This window comes from Polypterus senegalus, chromosome 17, assembly GCF_016835505.1.
Source record: "Polypterus senegalus isolate Bchr_013 chromosome 17, ASM1683550v1, whole genome shotgun sequence".
NCBI classification, from domain to species: Eukaryota; Metazoa; Chordata; class Cladistia; order Polypteriformes; family Polypteridae; genus Polypterus; species Polypterus senegalus.
Window position 1 is genome coordinate 83,106,587 of NC_053170.1, and position 26,699 is coordinate 83,133,285.

Below are 26,699 nucleotides of genomic sequence, written 5' to 3' on the forward strand. Positions count from 1 at the left end.
AACTTGGAGCTAAGAATATGTGTGTGTGTGAGCAATATTGTGCTTGTTTGGATTGGCACCAGCTTCCTCTAACCCTAAATGGATAAACAAGTTAGGAAATGAATGGATGGAAATATGTATAGTCGTTCTTAGAGGCTTATTGTTGCACTTTTAACATCATACTGTGTTTTTCTGCAGTCAGGTTGCATTTCAGACTTGGAGTTTTATCTGCTGTGTAGCTTAAAAGTGTAAAGCAATGCTTTTTACTCCTTCAAAAACAAATGACATTGGTAGCACTTAGACTTGAAATTCAATGTAGTCAGCATCAGAGCTGCTTTCCTGAAACAGAGCCAGATGGGTCTAATCAGCACTCGTGACAAACCTGTACAACAGAAACCCCAGATGGGCAAGACCTTTTTCATTTTAGCAATGCTGACTTTTAAAAGCTTACTTTTCTGTGACAGCCTGGAGTTCATGCAGCAGCCAGTCCAGCCAGAATATTTTAGTATTGCATGCAGGTGATTCCAGCTGAACTTCAGTGAAGAAGTATTTCTTTTCTGAAAAGGTAGCCTGCAGGCTGGGAGCTGTGTGCCACTCTAAAAGCTTCCTGGGGAGGGGGTTACATACCATGTGGGTGTGTATATGTCTGTCTGTCAATGTACTGTATCTATCTATCTAGGTATCTATTGATCATATCAGACTAAATATATATCTTTTTTTACTAGGGCGCTCTGCCCCCTGCTCATTTTGCTCGCCAACTCCCATGCAGGCCCTACGCGCTCGAAATCTCTCAGATCTGCGATGAACCATGCTGTACTTTTGGATAAACATGAGTATCAACTCTGTCTTTGATATATCTGTCTTTCAAAGCTATTATCGCTGACAATTTGTCACATGTTGGTTTATTATATTATATACCCGAGCATGATCTTTTGAATTCATATAGAAATCCAAGAACATTTCTTTGTCCGTGTTTTTCAGATAAATTTCATGTAAAGTGCGGTAAATTTGTATGTATGGATTTATATCCATTATTGGCTGTAGAATTTCTAATACGTCCGATCGTTTAACTCTTTTGATTCTATGTTGCATCACTTCTCTGTGATTATAAATATAAACCTGACCGGATGGTGTTTTTTTTTTTAAATTAAACTTGTCATAGCTTTAATTGTTGTGGGACCCCAGATTTTCGTAGTGTATGGTCCTGAATCGTGTAAATCTATGTTTTTGAGCATTGAATGATGCAAATACGAACAATTATTGTAGATTCAGATATTTTATCTGTAGTGTTTGTGGATTTTACTTTCACCAAATAACAAGTCTTTTATTTCTCACGGATACACCTCTTCATTGGGAAGTAACACTACTTTTCCCTAATGGCAACACAAATTAGATGATCTACAAGTCTCCGACTTAAACATTAAAGCCGAACAATATCTACATACTTCTGTCATATTACCATTGTCCATATATTCGATCTCTTTTCGCTGTTCCGTTATCTTACTGAGTAATAATTTCCATTTGTTAGCGCTAATCTGATCTTTAGTATCAGTTTTTTGAGACTTTTATTATTTTAGTACTTTCATAATCTCTAATCTGCTCTGCATGTGTATCGTGCCAACATTTTTTAACCTCTTTACGACGTTCTACTTTGTCTTCTACTCTTTGTCTTTTATTTCCGTCCCCGCTTGGATCTGTTAGGTTTTCAGTTCCACTTGTTCCGGGCTGATTATAACTTTCCTTATTTTCCGAATTTACAATTAAATGATTATTGTTCTTTTTTGAATTCTTTTCTTTCCAATGCTTTTGGGCCTCTTTTTGGCCACTGCCCTTTCTTCTTCGCTTAGTAGTTTCCGTTTCATCTAGAACGTATAAAATTGTCCAGAAAAGGACTACATCAAAGGAAATGAATAGATTGTATGTCTTGTATTGAAATAAGGAAAACATCAAAATTTATAAGAGCTCAGAGCACAGGAACGTTTTCTGTCAAAAGCATTCACATGAATGAGAGGTGAGTGGACCGTGAGCGTGATTAAATCTCTTGGCACAAGTTTCGTCTCACGGGACTTGAAATTATCTCTCTGAAAAAGTCTTATCTCATCCCAGGATTTTTTTTATATAATAGAGAGATATATGTATATATTGAAATATATACTGTACATACATCTCTTTTTCATAATATAAAAAGACAAATTTGCAAGGGGAATAGTAAAATCTTGGGGGGTCTATAAATACTGGAATTTTGGCTGGGCTAGGCTTACAAATATTGCATCAGAAGAAGAGGAGTTTTGTGATGTAATCAGTGGTTCTGTTTTAACACAGTATGTTAAAGCACAAACAGTGAAGTGGCTATCAAGATTTAGTATTCTGTAATAACCAGGATAGAATTGAAGTGTTAAAGGCTTTTGAACCATTAGGATCTGTAACCACAACATAATAGATTTTACAGTGTTTGACAGAGTGCATATTCTAAAACAAAAACAGTTGATTGTAGTAGCACAAATTGTAAGAAGATACATCGAGATAAGATTTTAAATAAGGTGATAGTTGAGGAGATGTAGGCAAGCCTTAAAGTGGTTTACATATATTGCAGGACACATTCATTCCAAAATTTAGAAACAGTAAGAAATTAAAGAAAACTCTGAGGTGGGTAAGTAAGGAGCTAAAATGGAAGTTACCAAAAAAAAAAACATCAGCTTTATAAGGCATATAAAGGTAGTAACTCCATACTACTGTAAGGCATTTGAGAGAAAAGATTAAAAAGGATATTAGGAAGGCTAAAAGACAGTTGGAGAAAAATATTGCAAAAAGGCAAAAAATTACTTTAAATATTTTAGCAGTAAAAGAACAGTCAAGTGGGACGTGAAGTGTAATAGGAGCAGAGAATATATAGACTGTGAAATAGCAAGTGCTTTGAACATGCTCTTTATTAAAGTTTATACATGAAGAAGTCGATAATCTTGATAAAATAAAAGAGATTATTAAGGAGGTATGGAGTGACTTGGAAATTGTAGAGGGAGAAGTGCTGCTCAGATTAAATAGGCTGAAATCAAACAAATCACCAGGACCAGCTCATTTTTTATCCTTGAGTGCTGAAGGTAGTTATTGAGTGCAGATAAAACATGCTTGGCACATATTTTAGAAAGTCACTGCACATTGGGAAAATTCCTAATGGAGGCTAGTAAGTATTATCCTGTTATGTAAAATGAGAGATTGGGGTGATTCAAGTAAGTTTAGGCCAGAGACCTTAAAGTACATCACAGGTAAATTAATAAAAGCCATTATTAAGGAAAAGATCAGGCAGCATTTGTCTAGAACAGAAGTGTTAACAAATAGCATGGGTTCAGATGTGGAAAGTCTTGTTTCACAAATGAACTGGAATTCTATGAGGAAGCAACAAAAGCATATGATTAGAGAGGTGTATGTGATATTTATCTTGATTTTCAGAAGGCTTTGATAAAGTACCGCATGAAAGGTTAGTAATCAAAACTCAAAGAAGGGAATTCAAAGCGTAGTCCATTGATGGTACAAAATTGGCTGAAACATAGAATGCATAGGGTTATGGTGAGGGGAACTGTTTCAGAATTTGGCGATGTTAAAATTGGTGCTGCTCATTTTAATATACATAAACAATCTGGACAAGAACATAATCAATAAGCCATTCAAGTTTACTGGTGATGCCAAACTACGTGGAAGGGCAAATAATGGAGAATTGTCTGCAGCGTTAAAGAAGGACTTGGATAGCATACTGGCTTAGAAAAACTTAATTTAAGCAAATGAAAAGTGTAACGTTACATATATATGAAGTAAAAATGTTACACTTTAGTATGGAGTGGGAGGTCTTTAACATGAAAGTAGCCCTTATAACAGACCAGCAAGTTGTACTGGACATGTCACTATCTACATCCAGACAGTGCAGAGAAGCAATCAAGAAAGCTGACGTGATGTTTGGTTATTATCACAATGTGCAGAGTACAAGTCGCTGGAGCTTATAAATAAGTTATATAATGCACTGGTGGCATTATATACTGCCTTCAGAGTGGTCTCCATGTTACAAAAAAGATCTAGAAACACTTGAAAAAGTTGAGAGGAGAGCACCTTGGCTGATTTCTGGATTAAGACATATGAGCAATCAGAAAAGAGTTGAACCATTTTAGTTTAAGCAAGCGAAAAGTAAGAGGGAACATGATTGAAGTGTTTAAAATTCTGAATGGAATTGATACTTTGGCTCTCAGTTGTTACTTTAAAATAAATTCTGTATCAAGAACACAGGGACATGGTTGGAAACTTATGAAGGGCAAATTTTACACAAATTTAAAATACAAAGTTTTCCCAACACAAGGAACTATAAACACATGGAATAAATTAGCAAGTAGTGTAGAAGAAAGAAGAGGACTTTAGGGACCTTCAGATCTCAGCCTGCTGTTATTGGGACAATCTAATTGAACAGGATGTTCTTATTACAATTATACAGTATATGTTTGTGTGTTTTTATTTATATACAGTGATCCCTCGCTGTATCGCGCTTCGACTTTCGCGGATTTTAAATGTAAGCATATGTAAATATATATAACGGATTTTTCGCTGGTTCGCGGATTTCTGTGGACAATGGATCTTTTAATTTATGGTACATGCTTCCTGAGTTTGTTTACCCAGTTGATTTCATACAAGGGACGCTATTGGCGGATGGCTTAGAAGCTACCCAATCAGAGTATGTATTACGTATTAAATAAAACTCCTCAATGATATGCGATGTGCTTCCCGAGCGGTGCTTGATTGTTTGCTTTTCTCGGACTCTCTCACTCTCACTGACGTTCTCTGCTCCTGACGGAGGGGGTGTGAGCAGAGGGGCTGTTTGCTTAGAAGATACGGGCGCTCCTCTAAAAAATGCTGCTTTATCGCAGTGCTTTAGCATACTTAAAAGCCCGTATTGATTTTTTGATTGTTTGCTTTAATCTTGCGCTCTCGCTCTCTCTCTCTGACGTTCTCTGCTCCTGACGGAGGGGGTGTGAGCAGAGGGGCTGTTTGCACAGAGGCTGTTTGCTTAGAAGATACGGACGCTACTCTAAAAATGCTGAAAGACTACCTTCACATTGCTCCCTTCTGTTGCGGCTGCTTTATCGCGGTGTGCAACTGCACGTATTGATTTTTTGATTGTTTGCTTTTCTGTCACGCGCTCTCTCTCTCTCTCTCTCTGAAATTCTCTGCTCCTGACAGCGCTCCTTTGAAGAGAAGATATGTTTGCATTCTTTTAATTGTCAGAAAGAACTGTCATCTCTGTCTTGTCATAGAGCACAGTTTAAACTTTTGACTAAAGGGTGTTATTTCATGTCTAGAGGGCTCTAATAATGTTAACAGTGTGGAAGAGTTTATAAGGGCTTAAAATATATAAAAATAAGCATACAAACATATGGTTTCTACTTCGCGGATTTTCACCTATCGCGGGGGGTTCTGGAACGCAACCCCCGCGATTGAGGAGTGATTACTGTATATATATATATATATATATATATATATATATATATATACACTAATAAAAGGCAAAGCCCTCACTGACTGACTGACTGACTCACTCACTCATCACTAATTCTCCAACTTCCCGTGTAGGTGGAAGGCTGAAATTTGGCAGGCTCATTCCTTACAACTTACGTACAAAAGTTAGGCATGTTTCATTTTGAAATTCTACGAGTAATGGTCATAACTGGAACCTACTTTTGTCCATATACTGTATACGGCCATAGCCTGCAGCTCGGTTGCCGTGTGAGGCGGAGTTGCGTCTCGCATCATCACGCCTCCCACGTAATTGAGTGCCTGCCCATATAAGGTAAATATTCACTGGTGAAGGACTGCGCTTAGCATATTCATAAGTGCAGCTACTGCGGAAACCCTCCCTCAGCGAAAGTGCGGGAGAAACTTTAAGTGCCGGGTCTGAGCTAAAATTAAATAAAGCCATGGACATCGCAAGATCGCACAAGATATTCGTGAAATACAAGTTTAATGAAAAGACGCAGAGTATAAAGCCTCGATGCTAAAGACCTGGGGCCTCATGTATAACGCCGTGCGTAGAATTCGCACTATAACATGGCGTAAGCACAAAAGCCGAAATGTGCTTACGCACAGAAAAATCCAGATGCAGGAATCTGTGTGTACTCCAACTTCCACGTTCTTCCGCTTCATAAATCCCGGACAGTGTGAAAAGTAACGCTCATGCACGCGCTTTATGTAACGCCCCAACTCTTCCCAGAATTACGCCTCTTTGAATATGCAAATCAATATAAATCGCCCTTAAGCTCAACCTTCTGTGAAAACACAATGGGAAAAGGAAGAGGGAAAATGGAAGAATTTCAGCGAATACCAAGTGGAGGCAAAGTCGCTATGAAAAGGCAAGACGTAGCCCACCATCTGAGTGTCATATGAAAGCTTATTAGGGTACAGAGAAAAAAAAGGCACACAGTGCGGAAAAAGCACGAAATGTCAACTTCAATCTCAAAATTTCCACTTAAATCACGTAGTTTATTTTGTCATTAAAATAGAACATCATAAACTTCATCTTAAAATCATTTAATTAACCAGTTTCTCAAATCACATCATAATTAAAGTAGCACATTAAATGCTTTGTTTTGTATGTGATCTTCTATGTGCTCTATGTGTGTGAATCACTACATGGTTCTTAAACCGGCACTCTTCCTCCGACAGGACACAGAATCCATTACATTCATGATATTACAGCTCTCTGAATAACTAAAATACTGAGATGTATACGTGATACCATTTTCATGATGATAGTTAAAGCACATTATTAAATATGGGTTTCACGGCGCAGTGATTGTGTGCGACCTTCGATGAAATTATTTATTGCAGCAGTACTCCTGGGCGGCTCTATGTCCAATAGAGAAAGTCCAATGTCAATATGTTATCTTATGCACGGTGGATCGACACACAATCAGCTCTGTAATAGACGTTAATCCATCTGTAAGCTTAGAGCGCCGATTCTTCAAAACGTTTAAGGAACATTAAAATATCTTCGTAGTACATGTTTAATTATTCTATCCTTCACGCCAGCCCCAGTGAAGAATATAGATTATTTAAATGAAGTTAAAGTTTTATCTGTATACTATAATAAACATATTTTGCTGCATTTCATCTTAAAAATGATATCGTCATCATATGTAAATACCAGCTTTATAAAGTGGCGCAGGTTGTGTAATATTTTAACTGTAGTGCAAGTTTACAGTGAAGTAATTGTACTTATAAGTACAAACAGTTCTACAAGGAGCAATTGATTGAGTGCGTTCTTGGGATGAAACTGTTTCTGAACCGCGAGGTCCGTACAGGAAAGGCTTTGAAACGTTTCGCCGTGGCTGAGACAGCATGTTCTTGAAGCTGTATACCGATAATTCTCTTTCCGATCAGCTGCTGCTGTGATTCACACTCGGATACAGTGATATAAATACTCCGAGTAATGCAGTGAGAGTAATATGGAAAAAGATGATCCGCTGTGGCAACTCCTAACGGGAGCAGCGGAAAGAAGAAGAAGGTGCAGTTAGAGTAACAACACTAAAGCAGTTATGGTATTTGGTATACTATGGCTATTCCCTGGACCATTATATTGTTACAAGTTAATTACAATCAGATGCATTACACTAATAAACAATATGCGGTTAGTTTCACTGTATTTATAAAGCCGCGTCAGGAAAATAAGGAGTAACCTCACAGGAACAGTAGCATTGCTTTGACGCTGGGTGCCGGCAGTTTGCAAAACCGAGCGGAGAACTTGCGTACGACAAGGTATGAGGTACCGTGGAAAAGTGCGTGGCTTTACGCCAAGTGTAGGTTTTATACATCGCGATTTGAACGTGGAAAAGTTCTTACGCAACATTTCTGTGCGTACGCACCGTTTATACATGAGGCCCCTGGCGAAGTCATGCCTTCTCTGCTGGCCTAAAAAAATATCTGAATCACAAACTGATGTTAATTATATTTTGTCCATGAATACTTGTTAAATAATTCCAAATGGTCTGTCCACTTCCTTTCATAGCTTTTCCGATGGTTGTGCTGCTTCCAGACATATATTTTCGTATTAAAGCATTTAACCAATCACATTTCAGTCATCATTTGTTACCAGGCAGAGAGGCCTTCACAATCCGTTGTGCAGGCACTCTAACACAGAATAAATGTCGAATAACCTGTTGCTTCAACCAATCAGATTTTGAGTTGGTGTCAGTAGGGCACTCTAGCAGGCGTACAGCAACGTCACTGTATTCAGACCCATTGATTGGATAGAAGCCGATATGAGGAACTCTACGAGGCCACTGAACGCACCGCAGGCGCTCTGAGCGCAAGATCCTCGCGCGCACTATGGCTAACTCCATGGCAGGATTCTGGACAATATTATTTGCCAGACACAGACCAGATTTCAAGACCACCTAAACCTGATGTTTGTCACACTCCTCGACCCCCAGAAGTTTCGGGGAATACAAGAAAAATTTCCTGCATGCAGCCTTCTCCAGTTTAACACAAGAGCCACGGAGCGGTTTTTGATCTGTCTCGGCTAAAAACAGAACTGACCGTAATATATGCCATGAATGATTTTGCAGAAAAATCTCCCACTGATCTTCTTGACTTCCTTCATCAGAAAAATCGGAATGAGAGCATGAGGCAGCTGTTCACATTGGTATATTTGGCGGTGACCATTCCCATGTACACTGCTTCTGTCGAACGGACATTTTCAGCCCTAAAGCAAATTAAAACTTATGCCAGAAATACGAAAGGGCAGGTTCAACTTTCGGCATTAGCTTCGATGGTGATAGAAAGGGACTTTTTGATGGAACTGAAGCGCACGGATAATTTGTATGACAGAGTAATTGAACTGTTTTTGAGGAAAGAGATGCGGATGGATTTTGTATACAAATAATCAGAATTTTTGGTGAGTAAAATGTTGCGATTTTCCTAAATAACATTGCAAGTTTATGAGTTATTATTGATGTTTTTTATGTGTGTCGCGGCTGTAGCTGCAGTAGAAAGGAACTTGTTCACCCCTGGTTTGTCTATTCAATAAATAATTGTGGCTACAGGAGTTATCTATCTGTGATGCAACGGCTCTTTATACTGTATTTCTGCATATTAAGATGGTTTTTATAACCATAAATTAGTTTTTGAGGGGCGGGTTGATTCAGACGGAGCACTACTGAAGGCCTAGGTGTGAAATGCACGGTCCGCCACTGAGTTACGTTATTTTTAAAATTTCTGTGCGCTTATTTCCTGCACAGCACACAGTGCCCCAGCACCAATCACCCATAAGTCCGGGCCTGCCAATGCCTTCCTTCACTGCCTCCACTCCTCTCCTCTCCTCCGAGCTCTGTCCTCTTCTTCCTGACTCCAACTGACGACTGGAGAGAGGTGGCCCCTTGTATATGGAAGAGAAGGTCTGTGATACGGTTTGCATATTTGCAGCTGGAGATCCACAAAGGGAGAAAAAAATGAATCATGTATTATAAAGTAGTTTTTATTCCTGAGCTTTCAACCCCCCTGCCAGGGGTCTTCATCAAAGGATAATGCTTAGACTTACAAGAATCAAAGGCAATATATAGCAGAAATTGCATCATTTGAGCAGAGAGATGGCGAAGTCAATGTGATCAGGAATGGGGGGAGTTTATTGGGTGTAAAGTTTTGTTTATTACGAATATGTTTTGTCCAAGTGTCTGTTGATGGCGTTATCATTTGATAGCCAAGATTCGACCAGCTCTCTGGCACTTTTAGTACTGGCTTTAAATTTTACTTGTACGTTGTGCCAGTTAAATGTATGTCCTGTTGATTTAGTCTGCGTATAGATCAATGATCGTGAGTCCTCTCTTCTGACGGCGTTGCGGTGTTCCTGTGTACGTGTTGCGATTCTTTTTGATGTTTGTCCTATGTATACCGCTAAGCAAGAACTGCATGGAATGCTATAAACTGCATTTCGTGTTTCTGCTGTCGATTTCTTGTTTTTAGCATTGAAGAGGACCGTGCGCAGATTATTCGTGGGTTTGTGTGCTATTCTGACGCCTGACCTGGCCAGGATTTGTGCTGCACCTTCAGACACCTTTTGGTGATAAGAAGAAAGGACTCACGATCATTGATCTATACGCACACTAAATCAACAGGACATACATTTAACTGGGACAATGTACAAGTAAAATTTAAAGCCAGGACTAAAAGTGCCAGAGAGCACAGTATATATGTTTGTGTGTAGAATTCTGAGGAAAAAAATGAATTTAATCCATTTTGGAATAAGGCTGTAACATAACAAAATGTGGAAAAAGTGATGCGCTGTAAATACTTTCCGGATGCACTGTATATGTATATAATATATATATATATATATTTAATAGAGAAAAAGAATAACATATGTATATTTTTATTACAAAGTCGAAATACGTTTTCAGAGCCATTTATACTCCTCCCTTTTACAGTCAATTTTCTTTCATTATTCTACTTTTACGCCTGGTGCCACCTTTCTTTTTTCATCTTGCCTTAGTTGATGTTAACCAGTGGCGTCTGCTATGATTTACAGCTTAAGTCACACCTGCCCGTTTCTTCACTTCCTTACTTTCACCTCATGTCACCAGTGCTGTCTGCCTGGACTTGTTTTGTTGAATGTCTCACCTGCACAAGAGTGCATTGTGCCTCACTCTTACTCCCTGTCAACAGTGCTGTTCTCACGTGTCCAGCATGCCTGTCACCTTCGGCGAGAAATGTTATGTGACCCTTTTCTGATCCTGTCTGGTGTCTGTTACTTCTGTGGGTTGCAGTGTAAGCTCACGTTGAGTCTCTTTCACCACCACTGCTCTGTGGGAGCATCAGTGTCATTCCTTGAAGTGCCTCTGATGTGTGCAGGACACAGTGTGGCTTCACTTGTATTCCCTTTCAACAGTGCTGCTTGATTTCTTATGTCTTTTCTGGGAGTGCAGCGTGGACCGTCTGTCACTCTTTGACATAAGTACAGTTCAGCTTGAAGTGTGTGACATCAATGCAGGGGATTGTGTGGACTCACTCTTGAGCCCTGTCATGTACCCTGCTGTCTTGATTTGTCTGATCAGGTGTTTTTCTCATCTTTATTTGCTTCTTCATTAAGTTTCCCTTCCTCTATTTTAACTCCATGGATGAATTGTCTTCCGATCCTCATCTCTAACCTGCAAGAGGTAAAATGTGATCCTTCCTGTCCCTCCTGGCCACCATTTCTATTTGGTCTTGATAAGGATGCATAATGTGACGTCATTCACACCCCTGGTCACCATTCTTGTCTCATCTTGAGCTCCTCTCAAGTTTAAGGGGCAGCTGTGACCTTACTGTCAGTCCAGTACAGCACTTCTGCTCTGTCTTGAGTGTCTCTCTTTAGTGAGACTCCCTCTCTTTATCAGTTTCTGACTTCAGGGCTGCCATATCTGGGTCTGTTCTGTTCAGAGTGCCCCTCTGCTATGGGTGTTAAAATGTAGATTCACCAGATTCAGTCTTTGTACCCAGTTGTACTATGTGTGGGTTTTCCATCCATAAGTCTGCCCCGTGTGTTTAACCTGTGCAGGGTGTCATGGACCAACCTTCTTCCCCTCTCACCAGTGCTACTCTTTCCTCACTCATGCCATCTTCTTTTTCTCATATGATCTGATTGTGTGTCTTCTGGATAGACACTGTAGCCTCACGTATATTCCCACACATCGTCCTGCCCGGAGTCTCTCATCTGCCTGATCATCAAGGCTGTCCTGTCTTTAATGACTCCAACATGTAAGACGTGTCATGTAGCCTGACTCTTACTCTTTATCACCTCTTGTTTTTTGACTGAGCCTGTCTTTTGTCGAATGTCTTCATCTTGGAAGAGATACAGTATAAGGTGACCTTACTCTCACTGTCTGACATCAGAGCTCCTCTGTCTAGGCCTAATTTGTCAGTTGTGTCTGTCTTCTGTTAGTGACGTTGTGTGATCTCTCAGTCACTTCCGTAAACCACTGCTATCTCATCTTAGGTTCTTCTAACCTGCTTTGGAATGACCGTCACTCCCGGACATGTCCTAAATGTCTCATGCCTGTATAAGATTTAGTGTGTCTAGAGTCTCCACTCTGTCAGCCTTTCTTATGCTGAGCGTCTCCCACCTTCAGGAGGCGTAGTGTAGCCTTACTGTCACTCCCTGACATGAGAGCTATTTTGTCTGGGCCTGCCCTCTCGGGAGTGCCTCTCGCCTGTGGGAGGCGTAGTGTGGCCTCACTCTCCCTCTCTGTCACCATTGCTGCTCTGTCTGGGCCTGTCCCAGGGCAGTGTTGCCAAAACTTGCCTAAAGCTGGCTGAGATTAAACATTGCACAATGCAGGTGCTCTTCAGGTTTTGCTCTTACTTTTTGATTAAAGACGAGCCGCGCGCTCCCAGCACAATCAGGATTGCTGCCTCTCTCCAGCCGTGCTTGCTGTAGGCTGCTTTGCTTTGACTTTTTGACAGCTTGCTTTCTTACTAATGTGCTCATTATGAGGCAGTATGGTGTGCTCACATCTGTTGTAGGCTCATCTGAAAGTAAAGTGTCCCCCTCAGGGAAAAGTGGGAGTGAAAGAGGTGTGGCTCTCCTGCATTCTCTACAGCCTGGCACTTTCCAGGTGAACGGGTACCACTGGAGTCCACCGCGTAGTTTTAGAATGTTGCCAGTGTCCCTAACTTTTATTCTCTTCTCAACCCTGACATTAATAACTTTCACTTTGTGTTTTGGCCTGCACCCCTCTGTGTTTTCAGTTGGGGAAAGTGTTGAAGAGCAAGAGGGAGGCAGTTGGTGTATTTTTTGTCTTGTGTAGAATTTGTTTTTAAGGCATCCTAATGAATGACACACACTGGCCTCTGCAGGACTTGTCTCAATGCTTATGAGTGTCACAAATGCACAGCTATTGTCCCAAGACCTGAGTGGCCTGCCCCACTCTTTCTAACATTTCCATTATTGCTTATATCTTATATCTCTGGTTTTACAGGGAGAAGGAGGAACAATTCCAAAGGGAAGCACAACAAACTGAAGCTACCATAGAGCAGTTCAGGAAGCAAATGCAGCAGAACACAGAGAAAGTGTATGCCGAAATGAAACAGCAGGTGAGATGGGAAATGTTACTTAATAGAAAGGAACAGATTCTCAGCTTTGGGTGGAGGTTCGTTAATGCCGGTTAAATGCGCTTCAATAACCTGATTTCTAAAATGCCAGATATCGGGTTATTTGCCTTGATTAACAGAGGTAGATTTCTCCCACGAACAATATGATTATGTGGCCATGTAAACCCTCATCTGTATAACTGTTAAGGATTTTGTAGACTGTGCACATCCATTACGCTGTGTCGACCGGCACGTGCATTAGCTTCACACACGTTTTCAGCAGCCACAGGTAGAAGTGTCCACAAAGTACATATCTAGAGGCAAATGTTTGGGCAATTGCATTATTCCTTCTCCTGGATGAAATAATTTTTCTCCGTATTTGAGAAATTGTTAAATTTGTGACGATGAGCTGAATGTACAGTGTTAAACTCAGCAGTATAGTCTCCAGAGCAGTAGCGTAACATGTTAAAAGTAATACACATTACATAGTCCAATCACTTATTAAAGTTACCTACCATAATACTTACTGAAGTAAAAATGCTGGTGTTGTTGTTATTATTCCAGTAACACTGGATAAAAGTCAAGAAGAAGCACACATACCGGCATGGCCATGTCCTTTGCATGGCTCAATCGAACAGCCAAGCAGAAAAGAGAGAGCTATGTGCAATCAGGTAACAAATCAATAAATAAACTATCGATTTGACTGAACATCTCTCTATTATAATAAAAAAATCTTGGGAAGAGAGACAAGACGTGACTTTCTCAGAGAGACACTTTCACGTCCCGCGAGACGAGACTTTGTGCCAAGAGATTTAACCACGGCCGGGGCCGGAAATAAAAAGACAAAGAGTAGGTGACAAAGTAGAACGTCATAAAGATGTTTAAAAACGTAGGTGCGATACACATGCAGAGCAGGTTAGAGATAATGAAAGTATGAACATTCGTTAGTCTCAAAAAAGCAATAGTAAAGATTGCATTAGCACAAACAAATGGAAATTATTGCTGGATGAAATAACGGAAAAGCGAAAAGAGGTTGAATATATTGTGCAGATTTAAACTTTAAGTCCGAGACTAATAGATCATCTAATTTGCTTTGCCATCAGGGAAAAGTAATGTTTCTTCCCAATGAAGAGGCGTATCCGTGAAAATTAAAAGATTTGTTGTTTGGTGTAAGTGAAATCCCACGAGACAAGACTTCATGCAAAGAGATTTGGAAAAGTCCTGACCACATCTAAAACATTAACAACCATGCACACAGCTCAATCATTTCTCATTTGTGTGAATGCTATTGTCAGACAGTTCCTGTAGAGAGAAAGAAACGACATTCACTCAAGGTCAGTTATACGTTGCATTGTCACAATGTAATTCCAAACGTAGAATCAAACTTCAAAGCGATATTGATAGAAAGGAAGTTCAAATATTGTTTTTACTGAAGTGTTACAGTAAAAGTGTAAGTTTAAAAAGTATTTGCGTGTTAATTTCAAAGCCAAAAAGAGCGAAATTGCATAACGCAACGAATAACTCTAACACAACATGAAACATAAGTGCAGAGCAGGTTAGAGATTATGAAAGTACTAAAATTCAAAAGCCTCAAAAACTAATAGTAAAGATTACATTAGTGTGAGCAAATGGAAATTATTACTCGGTGAAATAACGGAACAGTGAAAAGAGATAGGTGATATGACAGAAGTACGAAGATATTGTTTGGCTTTAAACTTTAAGTCAGAGACTTGTAGATCATCTAATTTGTGTTGCCATCAGGGAAAAGTAGTGTTTCTTCCCAATGAAGAGGCCTGTTCACGAGAATTAAAAGATTTGTTGCTTGGCAAAAGTGAAATCCACATATGCGAGCAGCAGAGACGCGAAGTGGCTAGAGCTTAGCCCAGGCAGGGGGGTTGGCGAGCGAAGCCCCCTAGTATTTATTAAAAACAAGAAAATTATCACGGGCATTTTGCGTCATTTCCTGATTCACGATGGCCAATTATAACATTTAACTCATTTTTTTTTTTTTTGTGCAGTTTAGTGACATCGGAGCAGTTTGACAAAGGAGAACTCCAGAAGATTATTTTTTCATGTAAACGCAAATTATTAAGAAACCAGGTTTCTGCTCTAACCAGGTTATTCACCTTAACCTGGTTATGCATGTGCTTGTAAACGCACCAATTTTCAAAAAATGAGAACTTGGGAAGAAGACCTGCTTGCTGTGACTGATTCCCATTGCCTTTCTCAGAAAAGCTTACTACCAGCTGGCCGCTCATAAATAGTAACAGCAAGTTAGGCAAATCCATTTGCCAGAGGAGCATTTTTTTTTTTTTGCTACGTATGAAATAGAAATGAAGACTTCTTGTCTTCCCAGAGCTACAGACATTTAATTTTTTTAAATATAACAAGTTCATTTTTGTTCTGTTAAAATCATGATTGTGCTGCTTCCTAAGGCACTTGGCGTTATAGTTAGTCAAGAACAGAAATGCCTTCTTCCTATGGCAGCACAGTAGAAAACCTACGAATCAATATTCAAGACACAGCATCTCAAGTTCTTTATCGACTTTAGGTGTATCAAACTTCGCTCCAGGAAAAAAAGCCCCAGCAGGGTGAGCCTATCCAGTGTGTCATATTAGGATATCTTAGCCATGAATTATAAATATTCAGAGCAAACACTTCACTGCAGGTACACATTTCATCTTTGACACCGAGGCCTTTGCAACTAAAGTTGCTGAATCAGTGGGTATACCCGTTCACTTTAAATCTGTTTGTGTGCCCCTTACACGTTCTAGTAGTGAAAAGATCTGAAAACCGCATGAACCCAGTTCACATACATTGCTTCTGCTGTGTCCTCAGGGCTTGCAAAATTTCAATATCTGTGGTAGCCCTTCGGGCAGGATCTCTTCAGTTTTGGTGGCCCGAAAAGAATCTTGACAAATAAAAAAGGCAATTTCTTAATGTAGAAAGGTAGATATAGTCGAAAAGTCAATTGAACAACAATCATACATACATTATTCAACAATCAAGTAACAATCCAACATCAATCAACCTAAGTATACATTCAGTTCTAACTAAGTTGAAACCTGTATGAACGATGTGATGAATGTAAACTTGAATCCGGCTGTGTCAGATTCTGAATCTGAGATTGCAACAGAAATCACAGATGAGTGAGTGCCACTCGACGCTGGGGACACAACTTTATCAGCCTCCTGCCTTGGTTCTGTGCATTAGTCTGCAGTCTTCTGCGCTTTGATCTTGCTGGGGTTCTACATTCCAGGTGTCTTGAACTTTTTCCGGAACATATCCAGGAACTGATTTGCTTGTCAGAGCAAAAAGTTTCAATCGATTCACCATTTATGGAGAGATGCATGAGGTCTTTCAGTGTTTCAGACTGTAGAGAGGTACGGTGTGATATTTTCACTTTGTTCTTGCGGGGGAATCCTCTCTCACAGGTGGCTGTAGATGGACTAACCGTCAAAATTTAATTTTAGAAGTAACAAGAAATGAGAGTGGGGTTCTGGATTCTCTGTACCAAATGATCTAGCTTGATGCCCTGGTACTCTGAAAGCCAAACTTTTAGGGGGAGAGAGTGTGCAGGAGATACACGTTCAGGAGTTTGAAATCGTATTAGTTGCCTTCCAACTATACTCCCACTGTTCTGGCTTTGAGAGACGCCTCAACCTTTTTATCACAATTGGACTCGTTTAACTCCTTCACACTACTCATCTTCCACTTCAGTGTTACGGCCCAGATGCATACCACTCTTTGCTGTAGTTCACTCTGCACTGTTCCCGCACACCGTGGCACCCCTTCCCTCTCACCATTGCAGAGACAGGGCATTTTCATTCCAGCACCTTCCACATTCCAATCCTATCTCTCGCGCTCCTTCCACTTTTTTTTTTCCGGACACCTTGCTGAGATGTTTCATTTGCGTATCATACTGTACCTTCTGAAAGCACTGTGCTCAGTAGCTGTCCAGCCACATGGCCCTCTGAATCTCTAGCCTATGAAAGAGAGAAGTAAACTCATTACACGCATGCACAGGTGCACACGCTTCTGCAGACAGATCATCATGATTAAAAAGCTGTTTGTTCCGTGATCGTTTTTTTTTTTATTCAAATACAAAGTCATGAGAGTGGAGAAAGCAAATATAGGAGCAAGTTTGATTTAATTAGGCGTATAATTTCTGGTTGCCCGTTGGACAGGGCGGTGTTACATTTTGTTAGCCCACTGGGAAAAGCTAATAACCCCAGGGCGTTGGGCTATTGATTTTGCGAGCCCTGGTCCTTATTCAGCACCATGGATGAAGAATTGGAATCCATTTGCAGTGTACTCGAGTCATGGTAGTCAAAATACATCTCAGTAACTGGAGTGTTTTATGTAAGTGGCCTTCCAGTTCTCATTTTATCTTAAACACTGAGACATTGCAAGCTCCCTCATTCAAGTTTTTCCATTACTTGTACTTTCATCTTAAGCAATGTGACAATAAATGTGACTTGACTTGCTACACAAGCCCAGTTATAAAAGAGTTAAAAATCATCAGATTAACACTACAGCTCAACCAGTGACTAAACTATTTCAGACCAGTTCATCTGTTATTTTGTCCCAAGTATGTGTATTCAGTTCTGTGGCTAAGCTTTTTGAATCCCTTGCCTTCTCAGTGCTCATTGCCTCTTGAACACTAAAGCCAATGTCACAGTATGCGACTTTTTGTTGTGAGTCATGTCAGATTTGCAGATCAGTTGCTGCTCCGTGTCGAAATTACACGACTGGAAAATTGCCACTCGTGTCACTATTGCGCCGATCTTCCAGCACAGTTGTACCTGCCCCTTTTTCTGACAGCCAATAGCTTTTCGCTTGACAGAGTGGTGCTGAAATAATAGCTGCAGTAAGTTTAGTTGCAATCTCCGCCCCCTAATTCTTTTCTCCATTCTGTTGTGTAAACCATGAGGCATCAGACAGACAAGCTTCTCTTCTGTCTATGAGGTTCAAATCACATGTGTTCCTTATTCCTCATCGCTATATTCTATGCATTGTAATTCCAGATGAGCATTCATTGATTCTTCTCCCGAATACACAGCTCGCCCCTCCGACTAACGAGATAATCTAACTTGTTTGATGGGATCCTAGCCAGTTGCAGACTAGTTGGTCTCAGTTGTTGGGTATGTCACGTTAGGCAATTGACTTTACAGTAGAATGTGTAAATGGAGGCTGCGACTGAAAGTCATCTGATGTGACATGAGCGTAACAAAGTGATTAAAGCATTTAAAACTTGACAGGCTCCCAGGTCAAACCTCACCTTGACCGCTAACTAAAATAATTCAAACCAGTGAACATGTAGTTCACATGAACTCCTATGTATACCCTGGCTAATAGTTTAGGATCAAAGTGGCTCCTAGTTCTCATTGCACCACGGTAACTGAGGGCATACACAGCCAACTCAAGAGTTTGAAACTGGTTGGTTCCCAGTTCACATTGTACCTCAACTGCACTTGGTGTACAGTTCACAGTACAGCTCAGTCCATTTGCCTGTCTCCGGCCACGTGGCTAAAGAATCTTTGCTTAATAGTTTTCCCAGTTCCTACTGCAGTTCCACCACAATGTCCTTATACAGCCCAGTGGTTAAACAGTTTGCAATCGTCAAACTCCTACTTCAAATGACATTCTAGCTACTGTTCTGGTATAAAACTGAGTGGGCAAAGGGTTAGAAATCAGTAGGCATCCTGTATTTATCTTTGTAAACGACCCACAGTTTGAGCTCTGCGAACTCTCAGCTCACACACAGCCATCTGTAGTCGCTAGAGGGTTTGTAACCAGCAAGTTCCCACTTCGCATTACTTTTAGGCCACTGATGTCACGTCAAGAGAAACGTTTGACCCTGTTAGTCTCTCAGGTAAGTACTGGCTCAGCCACTGGAACCCTTTGTTTTCTTTGCTTTTTTCTGTGTTGAGTTGGTCCCTTTGAAGAAGTATGGAAACTCAGTGGGCAGTTCTGACTTTTCTGCATCCCCAGTATCACTTCAGGCCTTTGATGTACCCCCTACAAGTAGAGATGTTGCTTTCCACATTAAATATTCCTAGCCCTAGTGAAAGATTCTGTTCTTTTCGTAGATGGCGAAAGTTGAAGCAGACCTAAGCAGATCCAAATCTTTGCGTGAGAAACAGTCAAAAGAGTTTGACAAGCAGCTTGAAGACCAAAGGCAAAGATACGAGCAGCAGGTTTGTACTTTTAGAATATTGGCTTAAATGACAGATCAAAACTCTCCCATTTCCTTTCTGCACTTCTGCCGTCTTCATGGTAGGTGTGCTGGTGCCGAGGTTCAAAAGGACGGTGTAAGTAAACCTGTTTTTCTTTGCTTCAGTGATTTTGAAAAGTGCTTCATTAGTTACTGGAAAAGAACGAGAAGTGTGAGCCCTCATCCTGTTCTGAAAAATCGAATGTAAGGCAGCATTACAGCTGGAACTTCCTCAGCTTGATTGTGAAAGGGACATCCAGTGTGATTACACACAACAGAGAAAAATAGACCCTCGTCACGCCTTTAAGACATCTTGCCTTTCAAGTCGCCTTTCATGCTTTAATAACAACAACATGTATTTCTATAGCACGTTTTCATACAAACATTGTAGCTCAAAGTGCTTCACAAGATGAAATAAAAGGAAGTTAATTTAAAACAAACAAGATGAGGCAATATTATACAGTATACAACAAAGAATAAGATAAAGTCAAAAAAACAAAAAAGAAACTCCAGTTAGGCTGAAGAAAAAAAAAGATAAATCCCCACTGGGCATTCTACGTAACTTCACATTGAAGATGATAAGGACATCTGGGAAACCCTCCATTCAAGCCATAAACACAGAGGGCAGTATGGTACCTTGATTAGGTAGTGGCAGAGCAGATTGTCATCACAGAAGAACCAGAAAAGACAGCAGGGAATAGTACAGATTAGTAGGGAACTGCAGAACCCAGAGGAAAATGATAATTCAGTGGCGTATAGGGATACAGTACAACTAAAATGTACGTATGATAAAGCCTTTTTAAAATAATGGGTTTTTAGCAGTTTCTCAAACTGTTCTACAGTATTAGCCTGGCAAATTTCTGTTGCTATTCCAAATTTTAGGTGCAAAACAGCAAAAGGCCGTCTCACCACTAATAATAAGCAGACCTTCATTTGAAGACCTGAGGCTACGACTTGGAGTGTAAGGGGACAGGTATGCCAAAATATAGGATGGGGCAAGATTATTTAAGGCTTTGTAAGTCTATTCTAAATGACAAAGGTAGCCAATGTAACAACGCTAAAACTGCTGAAGTGAGCTCAGATTTTCTTTTTCAAGTTAATATTCTTGCTGCTGCATTCTGCAGTAACGCCTCTCTTAGGTAGTCCTGTAAGGAGTGTATTTCAGTAATCTAGTCAACCAAAAACCGTGCAAACTAATTTTTCAGTGTCTTGTAAAGTTATAAGGGGTCTAATTTTAGCTATATTCCTTGAGTGAAAAAATGCTGTCCTAGTAATCTGATTAATATGTGATTTAAAATTTAGATTAAGAGTCAATAGTTACCCCTAAATTCTTTACCTCCAATATGACTTTAAAGCCTAAGGGTCAAGTTTATTCCTAATACTCTTGCTACAGGGTATATCCATGTTTGCCAATCACTAAGATTTCAGTTTTTTCCTTATTTAGTTTGAGAAAGTTACTTCTCATCCAATCGGAAATACAAGTAAGACACAGCATCAGAGAGCCAAGAGCTTCAGGGTCATCAGGCGCTATTGATAAATAAAGCTATGTGTCGTCAGCAGCTCACGTTATGCCTTGAGATAATCTGACCTCATGGAAGCATGGAGATCAAAAAGATCAGTGGACCCAGCATAGATCCTTGTGGAACACCATACAGAATGTCATGTGTCTTCGAAGTATAATCACTACAACTAACAAAGAATTTTCTACCTATTAAGTAAAACTCAAACCAATTTAAGACGTTGCTTGAGAGGCCCACCCACTGACTAAGGTGATTTATTAGAATGCTGTGATCAATGATAACAAATGCTGTACAGTACTGAAGTCTAAGGGCCAGTTTATACTTCACGCTCAGAACAAGTACACATCATGGCTGCCACTCGTTCCCAACGTTCATTTAACGCATCCTTTGAGCATGTCCTCAGAAATTAATGCAATGCATACAAAATGGTCTATTTCATTATTAAAGTGGAAATTTTGACTTTAATCTCGTTCATTTTGTCATTAAAGTAAGGGTCATCTTAAAACTAACCCACTTGTGCTTCTGGGGCTTCCTCTTGCGCGGACAACAGCGGCAGGCAGTGATTGCCACACAGAAGACATTATATTTATGAGATTTCAGCTCTCTGCACATTTAGAATCCTTAGATTTATACTTGATATCACTTTAAGGGTGAAATGTGTTAAAGTATGTATGTTACATTTTACAGATAAGTCGTTAACGTTGTTTAAATGATGAATACTGTTAATAATTACACATGTGGGGCGGCACGTTGGAGTAACGGAAGCTGGTGTCACGTTCCTGGTGTTCCCTGCCGAGAGTTTGCATGTTTTCCTGTTGGGTTTCCACAGTGTGCTCCGGTTTCCTTTCAAGGACATGCAGGTTTGGGATTATGTCGATGCTAAAATGGCGCTAGTGTATGTGTGTGCTTGTATTGACCTTAATGATTCCTCCAGGGATTGTTTCTGCCTTACGCACAATGCTAGCTGGATTGGACGTGTCCCTGAATTGATCGATGTAATCATTAAACATCCATCCTTTTCAGAAATATTGTGGCAAGGTGTCCTCAGAATTTATTGGATGTTTCGGGCAATTCACTACATAGTGAAGCCGACCGTTGTTTTCTCACTGTGACGATATTTCATACTGCCACCTGATGAAATCCTCCAGATTTACATCAAGTTTACGTGCGGCTTGCGCAGCAGTAGCGTCTGCAGGTGCACACATTGCGTGATTTATAAACCCGTCCTTGGAGAACAAGAACAGATATATGGCCTCTGTCTGCATTAACCCACAAGTCATTTACTACTTTAAATAGTGCAGTTTCTGTATGGTGTTTTTTTTCTGAAACCTGACTGACACATGTCAAGAGTAGAATGTTTATTCAAGTAACCGTTTAGCTGCGTGATGACTGCCTTTTCTAGAATTTTACTTAAAAAAGGCAGGTTAGAAATTGGACTAAAGTTGTCAAAAACATTTTTCTTGAAGAGTGGTTCAACAACTGCAGTCTGAAGACAGTCAGGGAAGTCCCCCATAGCTAATAATGAGTTCACCATGTCAAGTACATGATCAGTTAGCACAACAGAGACTTCTTTGAAAAAGCCTGTTGCTATTGGGTCAAGGACGCAGGTAGAGGGTTGCAGTTGAGAGATTATTTTACGTAGTTTGGGTGGATTGATTCTGGTGAAATAATTTAACTTGCTTAAAATGGAATACTGGGGTTCAGTCGGATTAAGTTTGGGGAGATGTACTATATTATTTCTAATGTCATTAATTTTGTGATTAAAAAAATATATAGCGAAAGCCTCACAAGTTTCACCAGGTTTTTAGGAGGCGTTCCATTGAGTGAGCTGGGTTTAGAAGACGATCAATAGTTGAGAGTAAAACTCTTGGATTACCAGTGTTATTATTTATAATTTTAGATAAATAGCACTGCCTCTCAAGGTGAACTACATTGTTATATTCAGTTATTTTAGCCTATCGTTTTCTCCATTTACGCTCAACTCTCTGACACGTTCTCCTTAAGTATTTCTTGACTTTCTCACTTGAAGGCCTCAATAAACAAGTCCTTGTTTCATCACACTTACAGTCCCTTCTCACTTGCATATGTGTCTTTTTGCAAGTGACTATTTCTAGATCTCCAGAAGTTCGTGGCCACCATGATTGTGATATCCTTTTCTGCTGGAGATGAATGTCTCTATAGATGGTAGATGGTTGCCTTTTGCACAGTCCATAATTTTGTCCTTGATGTTGTTCCTCTTCACCTTCTGAGTCTTTCCCTATTGACTGCATAATTCCCCTCTCTGTGACCAGAATCCATTGAGGTACTGGTTACGCTGACTGCCCCGCTTCATAAACATCAAAGCTTCACATATCCTCCTTTGCTCTACCCACAATACAGCTGTCTCAAAGTCACGCTGAACCAGTACGGTTTGATTAGTGCCTTAGGGTAGAGATTGTAATGCATGTTCATCCAATGCACGCCAAGTAAGAGAAATGAGTGTTGCGGAAATGGAAATGAAATCATTTGCATACCTTGGCAGGCTGACCTCCCAAGCCAGTTTTTATGCAAATTAAACTTCTGCCAATCGCAACATCTTTTTGGTCATTTTTGTGTTTTTACAGGGCATCTCTTAACTCTCTGGAGGAGTTAATCTGTATTGTTCGTTAAATGGCTACATTTATGATAGTGTAGGTATGTTATTTGACATTTTCAGTAACACCCTGTGATTTAATTTATGGTTTCCTTAGATTCACAGAACTTGTTTGAGTCCTTCTTAAACTCGGTGGAACTCTCCTGTTTTTCCCAGAGTAGTGGCAGCTCTGTGTAACCCCAATGATTTTCAATGTATAACCAAAGAAGTTTGATGAACTGAATGACCTCCTTTCATTTTGAACCCTTCTTATTTTATTATTACCATTGTAGCCCGATATGTATTAGGATTTTTTCAATCATCAAAATACGGTAGAGCTTATCAAGCGTGTGAGCGTCTCCTGGCAGCAGTGTGTACAAAGTTGGACACAGGCGGCCAGTCATGCACACACCCTAGGCCGGCCTGTGAAATAAAGCCACCTGAGGCTGCCCATCTAACACCCCCATATCCCCTGCCCATGCTCCCTCTCCCCCCATTTATCTTTAGTATGCATGAAACCATACACATGCAATAAGTACTGCTATGCAGGCTACATGATGCTGTGTATTCTCTGAACTTTACAAAAGCATCAATATTTTTGAAAAAAATATGTAACAATTTGAAAAAAGAGCTTTAAAGTAGTAAAACACAAAGATGGCACAAAAATATACAAATGTAAAATAAAACCAAATGTGAAACGAAACTTGGGTTTTTTTTGTTTTTTTTAACCTATCCCACATGATTACCTAATATACACTGGCATTTTCAAACTCTGTTCTGCCAGCTAAGAGGCACCTGCCCTGTCTTAACTGAATGTACAGTACGTGGTGCAAACATAAGAGACGTTTAACAGATATTGAGACTGACACTTTTAAACAGATTCCAGAAATTGCCAGAATTTTACAAAATGACATAATCAGTTTATCTATAATGAGATGTGCATGGGCATCCGATCCATCGTAAACATATTGGGTCCGCAAAAATGATAGACTAAAACATAAATAATAATCCAACAGCAGCAATAATAAAAATGATAATCTTCAAACTGACATAACATAGGAGACACAGATGCGTCGCAGTAAAAGCAAATGATTGGCACAATTCTAGACTTTGAATGCAGTGGTTAAGACTGATTTAATACAAAGTATCTCTTAAATTGACTTACAATAAAACGTTGATGACTTGATAATTAATTATACTCTACACCTTCATTTCTAACATGCTTATTAAGTTGCTGTCTTGCTGTAAAAATTGACATTGTGCATTCATTGGATGGTGATATTGCATTCTTTGCATAAATTAGCACATATATGGTTTGCTGCCCTGGTGGTCTGCAGCTGGCATATCCTTGAACTCAGGTCATTGATAGTCATGACTGGGGTAGACAAGTGCAATAAGATTGGTGCAAAGTACTTTTTATAAACCATACAATAAATCCAAAGAAGGTCTGAGCATATGCAAATTGTGTCATATGGTATCTTCTTCAAAAAACACAGTTCTCTAGTTAGGAAGTTCAAATCAATAAATAGTCCACTGGGATGCGTTGAGCCCAACTTGATCCTCCATGCACTACCTCCATTGGTGTCTATGGGATCCCTAGGAGCCATGATAGTTCCTGCTGTCTGCTGTTGAGCAGTATGCCCCAGGGATGCTTCTCACTCGGCTTCCCCTGGCACCTTCACCACTTTCTCACCACACTGGCTTCCCATCGATTCTCTCTTCTTCTTTCATCGCTCTATATACATCGTCCCAACTTTTTTGGAATTGGGGTATATGCCCTGTTGTTCTTTCTGAATTTCTGTGAAGCATATTGAGCATGGGAAAAGTGTTTTAGAAATAAACTGTATTATGATTATTAATAATGAATTTTGTGTCAGCATTGATGATCTTACCTCCACTTCTGTTGCCCTCCCCTGTGGTGGGGGGTACCACTGGGCTCTATCCTGGGACCTCATCTGTTCTCCTTGTACCTGCTGGCACTTGGCGCTATTTTCCTGAAACACAGTATTTCCTTTCATCTTTATGTGGACGACTGTCAGGTTTATTTCCCTCTGAAGCGCCCTGGTCCTTGTTCTGTCCAGCCCCTGCTTGATTCCCTTATTGACATCAGGAGTTGGGTTGCATTACATTTTCTAAATTTTAATGAGAATAAGACAGAAGTCATGCTGTTTAGACCCAATGGCACCAGCCAGGCCTTTCCACTGTGGCTCAATATGAGAAATCCATGATGACAAATTTAGGTGTGAAAATGGATTGTACTTTAAAACTTGATAGCCATGTGAGCGCAGTGGTAAAATCTTGCTTTTTCCAGTTGAGGCAGCTGTCAAAAATGAAGCCTGTTTTTTGTAAATGCAACCTTGAAACATTGATACCTGCTTTTATAACCTCTCATCTAGATTTTAGAATAAGCCAGGCCTCCTCCATTGCTCGACTACAGCTGGTGCAAAATGCCGCTGCTCGATTTTTAACTCGTACAACAAAACATGAGCACATTACCCCAATTTTGGCTTCCCTTCAATGGCTTCCAGTTCGTTTTCAAATCCATTTTAAGATCCTTGTATTTGTTTTTAAATTCTTTAATGGCTGTGTCCCATTCTATCTGTCGGTACTGCTGCACCCTCTCAGGTCAGCAGACCAGATGCTTTTACGTGTTCCTAAGACACGATGTAAACTTAGAGGTGATCGGGCTTTTTCAGTTGCAGCCCCAAAACTCAGGAACGATTTGCCATTGCACGTTAGGTGGGCTCCTTCACTTGCTGAATTTAAATCTTATTTAAAAACACACTTTTAGTCCCTGGCCTTTGACCCAGTGTGAGATGTTGACTATCTGTGTACTTTTTATTATGAATCTCTTCAACTCTTATGTGTTTGTGTTTCTGTTTCTTTTACCCTTTTGGTTATTGTGTGTCTTATATGTTGGGTTTTATTGTATAGCACTTTGGTCAGCCTTGATGTTTTTAAAGTGTTTAATTAATTAAGTAATTAATTGGAAACTTTTGAAATGAAAAAAGTTCTCAAAATATTTAAGAATGCAGTTGAACTCCAGTTATCCGCACCCTGACTTCTTACTCAGGTTTCTCATTGTCTGAAGCAAACCTGCAAGTATAATACACTACTTTTGTTATAATTCAAAAAAGCTTAGTCAAAAATACTGTACCCACTATATAAATACTACACCTCTATACTCGACAGTGCCAAGTGAGCGGTTAAGGAGATGGTGACTGTGGGCATGGCTTATTCACCCCCTCCCCAACTGAACCTCTTGGCAGTTGTCAGTGTG

The 26,699-nt window shown here is 40.0% G+C and overlaps 1 protein-coding gene across 1 annotated transcript in view; it reads left to right on the plus strand.

The window, feature by feature from the left end:
- The window catches only part of LOC120517211 (centrosomal protein of 112 kDa-like), a 196,823-nt gene that overhangs the window by 132,095 nt on the left and 38,029 nt on the right, over positions 1 to 26,699 (plus strand). The window contains exons 18-19 of the mRNA XM_039739378.1: positions 12,960 to 13,074; positions 19,164 to 19,271. Coding sequence (XP_039595312.1) covers positions 12,960 to 13,074; positions 19,164 to 19,271 — 223 coding nt within the window. The remainder of the gene's footprint in view (positions 1 to 12,959; positions 13,075 to 19,163; positions 19,272 to 26,699) is intronic.